Source organism: Chiloscyllium plagiosum, chromosome 5, assembly GCF_004010195.1.
Source record: "Chiloscyllium plagiosum isolate BGI_BamShark_2017 chromosome 5, ASM401019v2, whole genome shotgun sequence".
Classification (NCBI taxonomy): domain Eukaryota; kingdom Metazoa; phylum Chordata; class Chondrichthyes; order Orectolobiformes; family Hemiscylliidae; genus Chiloscyllium; species Chiloscyllium plagiosum.
In genome coordinates this window covers 121165075-121173159 of record NC_057714.1, presented here as the reverse complement: position 1 = coordinate 121173159, position 8085 = coordinate 121165075, and the positions used below count along the sequence as shown (strand labels likewise).

Here is an 8085-nt window from a genome sequence, read left to right as displayed (position 1 = left end):
GGAGGTTGGCCTTTGTGATTGTCTGGGCCGAATTCACCACTCTCTGTAACCATCTCCGATCTTGAATGGTACAGTTGCCATACCAGGTAGTGATACACCCAGACAGTTGTTGGAGGTCATTGATGCCAATATCTCATAAATAGAGTACACAACCGTCCACCTGTTTGAAGTGAACACCGTTTCTGTTGCTGTGAAACAGCAGGACCTGCACGTTGCTCAGCCAATGATGTCATCGAACAGCAAAGTACAGTCGTTGGGCTAAATGGCTTGCTTCAGCTCCCATGTCACCTGGTCTTGTTCAAACCTTTGAGATACCTTTCCCTTCCAGAGTAACCTGAGGTAGAATGGTCACTCTTCAGAAACAGAGAGTGACCACCTTAGGGCTTTAATGAGTCAGCACAATGTACAGGCGTATGATCTGCTCAGGGTATTAACCACAGGATTGCCTTGTTGCAGCACCAGGATTACACTCTAAACAAGTAGCTCAGGCCCATTTGCAAGTTTACTGATAGGGTAATCATACAGTGTGGGAACTGTAGGAATCCCATTGTGTCCATTGCCCTGTGAAGGCAGGGTTCTGGTGGACAGTAAGGAAGAGCCAGAGAATCATAGAGATGTACAGCACGGAAACAATCCCTTCGGTCCAACCCGTCCATGCCGACCAGTTATCACAACCCAATCTAGTCCCATTTGCCAGCACTTGGCCCATATCCCTCTAAACCCTTCCTATTCATATACTCATCCAGATGCCTTTTAAATGCTGTAATTGTACCAACCTCCATCACTTCTCTGGCAGCTCATTCCATACACGTACCATCCTCTGTGTGAAAAAGTTGCCTCTTAGGTCCTTTTAATATCTTTTCCCTCTCACCGTAAACCTATGCCCTCTAGTCTGGACTCCCCCAGTCCAGCGAAAAGACCTTGTCTATTTACACTATCCATGCCCCTCATGATTTTGTAAACCTCTATAAGGTCACCCCACAGCCTCCGACGCTCCAGGGAAAACAGCTCCAGCCTGTTCAGCCTCTCCCTATAGCTTAAATTCTCCAACCCTGGCAACAACCTTGTAAATCCCTTCTGAACCTTTTCAAGTTTCACAACATCCTTCCAATAGGATGGAATAGAATTGCACGTAATATTCCAACAGTGGCCTAACCAATGTCCTGTACAGCTGCAACATGACCTCTCAACTCCGATACTCAATACTCTGACCAATAAAGGAAAGCATACCAAACGCCTTCTTCACTATCCTATCTACCTGCAACTCCATTTTCAAGGAGCTATGAACCTGCACTCCAAGGTCTTTTTGATCAGCAACACTCCCTAGGACCTTACCATAAAGTGTATAAGTCCTGCTCTGATTTGTTTTCCCAAAATGCAGCACATCGCATTTATCTAAATTAAACTCCATCTGCCACTTCTCAGCCCATTGGCCCATCTGATCAAGATCCCATTGTAATCTGAAGTTACCTTTTTCGCTGTCTACTACACCTCCAATTTTGGTGTCATCTGCAAATTTACTAACTGTACCTCTTATGCTGCATCCAAATCATTTGTATAAATGACAAAAAGTAGAGGACCCAGCACCGATCCTTGTGGCACTCCACTGGTCACAGGCCTCCAGTCTGAAAAACAACCCTCCACCACCACCCTCTGTCTTCTACCTTTGAGCCAGTTCTGTATCCAAAAGGCTAGTTCTCCCTGTATTCCGTGAGATCTAAGCTTGCTAACCAGTCTCCCATGGGGAACCTTGTCAAACACCTTACTGAAGTCCATATAGATCACAACTACCGCTCTGCTTTCATCAGTCCTCTTTGTTACTTCTTCAAAAGAGAGAGCTAGGACCCTGAGGAGAGGAAGATGATTCGATTCCATTTGCCAACCAATCAGCACTCTCTTTTCATGCTGTAGAAAAAATGGTATTTTTATTCTTGCGAATTGTCCTGATGAATGCAACATGAAAAGCTTTGTTTGCTTTAGAGAGGAGGGATTTCAGGATTGTCTTAAAGAAGGAGGGAGATGTGGACGGGATTAGTGAGGGAATTCCAGAGTGTGGAGCCCAGGGGCTGAAATGTACAGCCAACACTGATAGATTAAAATGGAGGAGTGATTAAAATGGAGGAGTGATTAAAATGGAGGAGAGATTAAAATGGAGGAGTGATTAAAATGGAGGATGCTCAAGAGGCCAGAATGCAGGAACACAGAGATCTCTCACAGTGCCACATTTGGAACATTGCAGACAATTCTGGTCACCCCACCAGAGAAAGAATGTTATTAAAAGTCGCAAATAAGATTTACAAAGATGTTACTAAGACTGGAGATGGGAACAAGTGGGACTTTTCTTTGACCTGGAATGAAGGAGGCTGTGGGGTGACCTTATAGAAGTTTGTAAAATCATGAAGGGCATGGATAAGGTAAATAGCAAGGGCTTTTTCCCAGGGTGATGGAGTCCAAAGCTAGAGGGCATAGGTTTAGTGTGAGAAGGTAGAAATTTAAAAGAGACTTGAAGAGCAACGTTTTCACACAGAGGGCGGTGCATGTATGGAATGAACTGCCAAAGGAAATGGTAGAGGCTGGTACAATTACAGCATATAAAAGACGTTTGGATGTACATGGATATGAAAGGTTTAAAGGGACGTGGTGGCAAATGGGACTAGTTCTGTTCAGAAAGCCTGGTCAGCATGGACTGGTTGGGCTGAAGGGTTTTTCTGTGCTGTGTGACTCCATGCTGTCAACAGAGATAAGGAAGGAATTTCACAGAATCACGGTGCAGGAGGCCATTTGGCCCATTGTGTTCATACCAGCCATCAAATGAGCAATGCATCTAATGCCATTCTCTTGCTTTCTCCTCCTGACCCTGCTGTTCCTTTTCAAATAACCATCTGAATGGTTCTGTTGAACTTCCATCACAAACACCAATGCATTTCGTCATTTTTAAGGGATGCCTATTTACTTTTCTTTACACTGAATGACAAGACCATCTTAACACAGAAATAGCTCACTGACAGGTCCTTAATGGAGAATAAGTTGAAAACTGTTCCATTTGCAGACTGGGATTTCTTTTGGTCAGTAAGGACAGGGATGCAGGGAATGGGATGTGGAAAGTTTTGCTGGGAACATTTTGTGCTTCAGTTCTATTTGGGTGAGAATGTAAAATGCGTTAACAGGGCTAGCCTCAGTAAGGGCAATGTGTAGTCCTAGAGATGTACAGCACAGAAACAGACCCTTGGGTCCAACCTGTCCATGCCGACCAGATATCCCAACCCAATCTAATCCCACCTGCCAGCATCTGGCCTGCATCCCTCTAAACCCTTCCTAATCATATACCCATCCAAATGCCTCTTAAATGTTGTACCAGCCTCCACTTCCTCTGGCAGCTCATTCCATACACGCACCACCCTCTGTGTGAACAAGTTGCCCCTCAGGTCTCTTTTATATCTTGCTCTCTCACCCTGAACCTATGCCCTCTAGTTCTGGACTCCCCTAACCCAGGGAAGGGGACTCTATCAAGGGCTGCAGTGTTACAATGAAATTGCCAATCGAGAATCATATTCAAGGTGATTCATAGCCCTGAGTCCGGTCAGCATAAACCTGTTTTCCTCTGGTACTGTGTATGTGTTTTCCATTACTTGGATCCCTCTAACAGCTGATCCCATCTCCCCCATCCCTGGTTATGCTTCTCTCCTTAACCATAGAACAGTTGTTGCTCCTCAGATTTTGGCTTGGCTACCAGATGCAGGAAGAACGGTTTGATGAGCACCTTCTGCGGCTCCATGCCATACACAGCCCCGGAGATCCTCCAAGGCCAGAAATATAAGGGCGAACACGCCGACATCTGGAGCATGTAAGAGTGAGAAATAATCCCGACTTCACTCTTCCTTAATCCCTATCATCCCAGCATCCTCTCTCTGTTGGTTTGGTCTCATCTGTGGGAGGTGGGTGGGACACTTGTTGAACTGAGTGGCCGTTGCTATTGGTCTGGAGTCACATGTTGGCCAGACCAAGAAAGCACGGTAGATTTTCCTCTCTACAAGACATGAGGTGATCAGCTGAAGTTTTCCAGCAATAGAAACACTGATTGTGAAACTGAGTTTCGCTTTCAATTTCAGGTTTATAAATTAAATTAAACTTCACTAACTGATGACATTTGAACCTATCACATGATTGGCTCCCATAATGCTCTAGTCCTCTCACAATGCTCTTGCCCATGCCTCTGAATTATTGGCCCAGAGACTCCACCAGAGTCACCAATTACACAAAGTGTTGAGATGCTGGCTCAGACTGGTCTTCTTACCTGGGAATTCCCCTGCCTTACGGCTGAAAATCTCCAGAACCACCCTTAAGTGTTTGTTGCGTTTTCTGGTTCCATTTCTATATTTTTCTCTCTTTTATCCCCCTGCCCTCCCCAGGGGTGTCATTCTTTATGCTATGGTGACTGGAAAACTTCCGTTTACTGAATTTCAGCCGAGTAAACTGCTAGAGGAGATTAAATGTGGCATCCTCTACAATGAACGCTTGTCAACAGGTAACGAACTCCCTACTTAAATCTCTTGATTATTTCTAAATGGACTAGTAAGTCCCTAATGGCGTTGTCCAGAGGAGATTCCAGGTGAACGCTCCCTCTCCACTACCATAACTTTGGGCAGAAACACTGTTCACAGGCTCCAGGAAAATTTCCAGCCAAAACAGGGTTAGCGAGCCGGGAATATTTGAACCAGGTCAATTGAAGTGATCGATTCCCCATTTGTAGATTCCCTCCTTGCTATCTCCGACATGAATAACTTTCCCTGGCATTTGAATGGGATTTGCCTATGTCAACTTGTCATGGTGTCATTATGACCTCCTAACAGTGGGGGCACTGCATTGCTTGTACTGGCAGGAAACTGTAATTTCAGAGTAACTTCTTAAAAGGTATTCATTTGTGGAATCCTGCTGTAGCTGGCTAGGTCAGCATTGATTGCCCCAGAGAAGGTGGTGGGATGATCTCAGTTGACCAGAGTAACTGGGGGGTCTTTAAAGTAGAGATTGTAGTGGTATCCTCTGAAACCCCCTCTTTGGCCACTCTACCACTCACAAAATGAAGGTAGAAGCCTCACAACACTAGGTTATGGTCCAACAGGTTTATTTGAAATCACAAGCTTTTAGAGCACTGCCGCTTGGTCAGGGGGCTTGTGAAAGCTTGTGATTTCAAATAAACCTTTTGGACTGTAACCTGACATCGTGTTGCTTCAGACTTTGTCCAGAGTTGAAAAATGTGGTGCTGGAAAAACACAGCAGGCCAGTCAGCATCCGAGGAGCAGGAGAATCAACGTTTCAGGCATAAGCCCTTCTTCAGGAATCATCGACATTTCAGGCATAAGCCCTTCTTCAGGAATTCTTCAGACTTTGTCCACCCCAGTCCAACATCATCATATGAAGGGATCAAACTGGACACGGTGTCCTGGACACAGACCAAGTAGTGATCTGGTCAACGTACTGTATTCCAATTTGTACTGGTTGTTTCTGTCAATCCATCCTAGTTAGCTGCTTCATGTCACTGATTGAAAGGGATGCTGTGCTGCCGAGTAGCCGAGTAATGTTAACACGACCAATCATGAGAGTTATTATTCCTTAGTGTTTACAATGTGTTTCATTTTTGAATTGACTGATGCAGCCTGCCAGGATCTGATCAGTAAGATGCTACAGTGGAAACCAGCAAACCGCCCCGCACTCAGTGAGGTCCTCACCCATCCGTGGATGCTACCTGCTGCATCTATCCTCTTCCGGAAGGTCCGGATCTTCATGGCAGGTTCCTCAGAGAAGAAGCAACATAAAGAAGTGACAGGCAAAGGTTTGCATGTTTGCTCTCCACTCTTGATATTGGAACTGCAATTGGCTTCCCTCTTGCGCTCCAATGAACAGCAGTAAGGGAGCATGCTTTCCCATCCTCAGATTTGTGTGACACAGACCACATTCATCCAAACAGGACAGTTTGGAGGTCAATGTGGCAGATGGCACTTCCTACAGTGCCACACCCACCCGGGGCTGGTGTGGCAGGCTTCATCATGGGTGTACACTGTGATAGATACCAAGATTACGACGGTGCTGATACAGTAAGAACCGAGACGCTGCACTGCTGCGGACATCAGCTGGCTTAGTGCTAGAAAGTCACCTGCTCCAACTTTTCTCCTGGGAGGCAGCCCGGCCCGGTACAGAATGATTCCCACATCACCTTCCCCGGTATGGAAACATTCGGCATGTCTCAGACTCCCTCCTGCCAAATTACAGCAAAGCTCACTGTGTGGGATCGACTGTTTTGTTAACACGTGGTACACAACACTTACGAGTATCAAGAACCACAGTGTTACCATGGCTCTCTGTAACGGAGGCCATTACATGTTTTTAGTCACGGTTTGGGGATGTGGGCGAGGCCAGCATTTATTGCTTGTCCCTAGTTGACCCTTTTGAGGTGGGGGTGAGCTACCCTCTTGAACCGCTGCAGTCCATGTGCTGTGGGTTGACCCACAATGCCCTGAGGGAGGGAATTCCAGAATCCTGATCCAGTGACAGTGAAGGGAATGGTGATATATTTCGAAGTCAGGATAATGAGTGGCTTGGAGGGGAATTTGAAAGGGGTGGCATTCCCATGTATCTGACTTTCGGTTCACCAGTCCGTGCCAAACATAATCCCGAACTAAACTAGTCCCACCTTCCTGCTCCTGGCCCGTATCCCTCCAAACCTTTCCTATTCATGCACTTATCCAAATGTCTTTTAAACATTGCAATTGTATCCACATCCACCACTTCCTCTGCAAGTTCATTCCACACGCGAACCACCCTCTATGTAAAACATTTGCCTCTCATGCCTGTTAAAATCTCTCTCCGCTCACCTGAAAAATGTGTCCCCTAGTCTTGAAAGCCCCCATGCCAGGGAGAATTAACCCTATCTATACCCCTCACCTTCCAGACGGAAGTGGTTGTGGGTTTGGAAGGTGCTGTCTGAGGATATTTGGCGAATTTCTGCAGTGCATCTTGCAGATAGTACACACTGTTGCTGCTGAGCGCCGGAGGTGGAGGGAGTGGATGTTTTAAGCTGACAGGTAGGAGGGTTCTAATTTGCTCGTGTTCTGAAAGGTGTTTCTCTGTCTGCAGGAGGAGACCACCCCGTGAAGAGAAATCCAAAGGGGAGGAAAGTTCTCATCATCTGCAACTCGGGTGTGAACAAACTGAAGCTCAAAATGGAGGCAGCCAAGATTCAGGCTGATCCTGGCTGCAGCTCACCTCAGGGACGGCCAGACAAGCTCGCCATCCCCCCGACCGCCAACGCCGACAGAACGGTCCGACTTTTCACCCACATGCCGAAACCGCCGGCTACCGCCAAACCCACGCGCAGTTTTAAGAGGCCCGTCTCTGCGTCACCGCAGAACCCGGAGCTGGCAAGGAAACTGCGAGGCCTACAGGATGCGGGTCCCTGTGTGCGCCTCTCCAGGTCCAGCCAGCGCCTCACCTCAACGGCAGAGTCCCTGCCGCGACAGCTGAAAGGATTCTAGGCCGGGAGGGAACTTCCCTGGGCAGCACGCTCTTCCTCTTTTAGATTTAATTTGAATGGATCGACTGGCATTTACCAATTCTTGTATGGAAAGACGTTGATCAATAAATAGCAAGAAATGGCAGCCTGTCCGGTGCCAATTCGAGGGTTCATTTCCAGGTTTAGTGGGAACTTTAGTGCTCCAAGAGCATGCATCAACCATCTCCAAGTTTAATACATCTCTGTCTCTAACCAGGAACAGATGTACATTATCTGACATGTCTGCAGTGGTTAGAATGTGCAGTTATAGGCTGTGTGCACAGAAAGCTGTGAATATTGGCAAGATTGCAAATTAATTATCAGTATTTAAGCATAAACTGTAACCACAACCACTTACAGGGGATCAGAAAGTTTAAATATAGAAAAGAACGTCAACCAGTTATTTTCATTTTCACAGGCTTGCTGGCAGGATTTTGCCCAATCCTGGTTGCCCCTGAGAAGGTGATGGTGAGCTGCCTTCTGGAAATGTTGCAGTCCGCTTGGTGTGGATACACACACTTTAGGTGCTGTTAGGGACA

The 8085-nt window shown here is 46.5% G+C and overlaps 1 protein-coding gene across 1 annotated transcript; it reads left to right on the top strand.

The window, feature by feature from the left end:
- The first annotated feature begins 4000 nt into the window (after nt 1-4000).
- Nucleotides 4001-7529, top strand: LOC122550346. Its single transcript, XM_043691074.1, has 3 exons — nt 4001-4525; nt 5654-5830; nt 7132-7529. Exons 1-3 carry the CDS (start codon nt 4429-4431, stop codon nt 7527-7529), a joined length of 672 nt encoding a protein of 223 aa, XP_043547009.1. The 5' UTR covers nt 4001-4428.
- Nucleotides 7530-8085: the final 556 nt, after the last annotated feature.

What these genes read in the sequence shown, in the direction of transcription:
- LOC122550346 (XM_043691074.1), top strand. Translation starts at nt 4,429, where the DNA reads ATGGTGACTGGAAAACTTCCGTTTACTGAATTTCAGCCGAGTAAACTG. An exon ending in CAATGAACGCTTGTCAACAG is followed by an intron (nt 4,526 to 5,653) that starts GTAACGAACTCC and finishes TGACTGATGCAG; the next exon opens with CCTGCCAGGATCTGATCAGT. An exon ending in TAAAGAAGTGACAGGCAAAG is followed by an intron (nt 5,831 to 7,131) that starts GTTTGCATGTTT and finishes CTCTGTCTGCAG; the next exon opens with GAGGAGACCACCCCGTGAAG.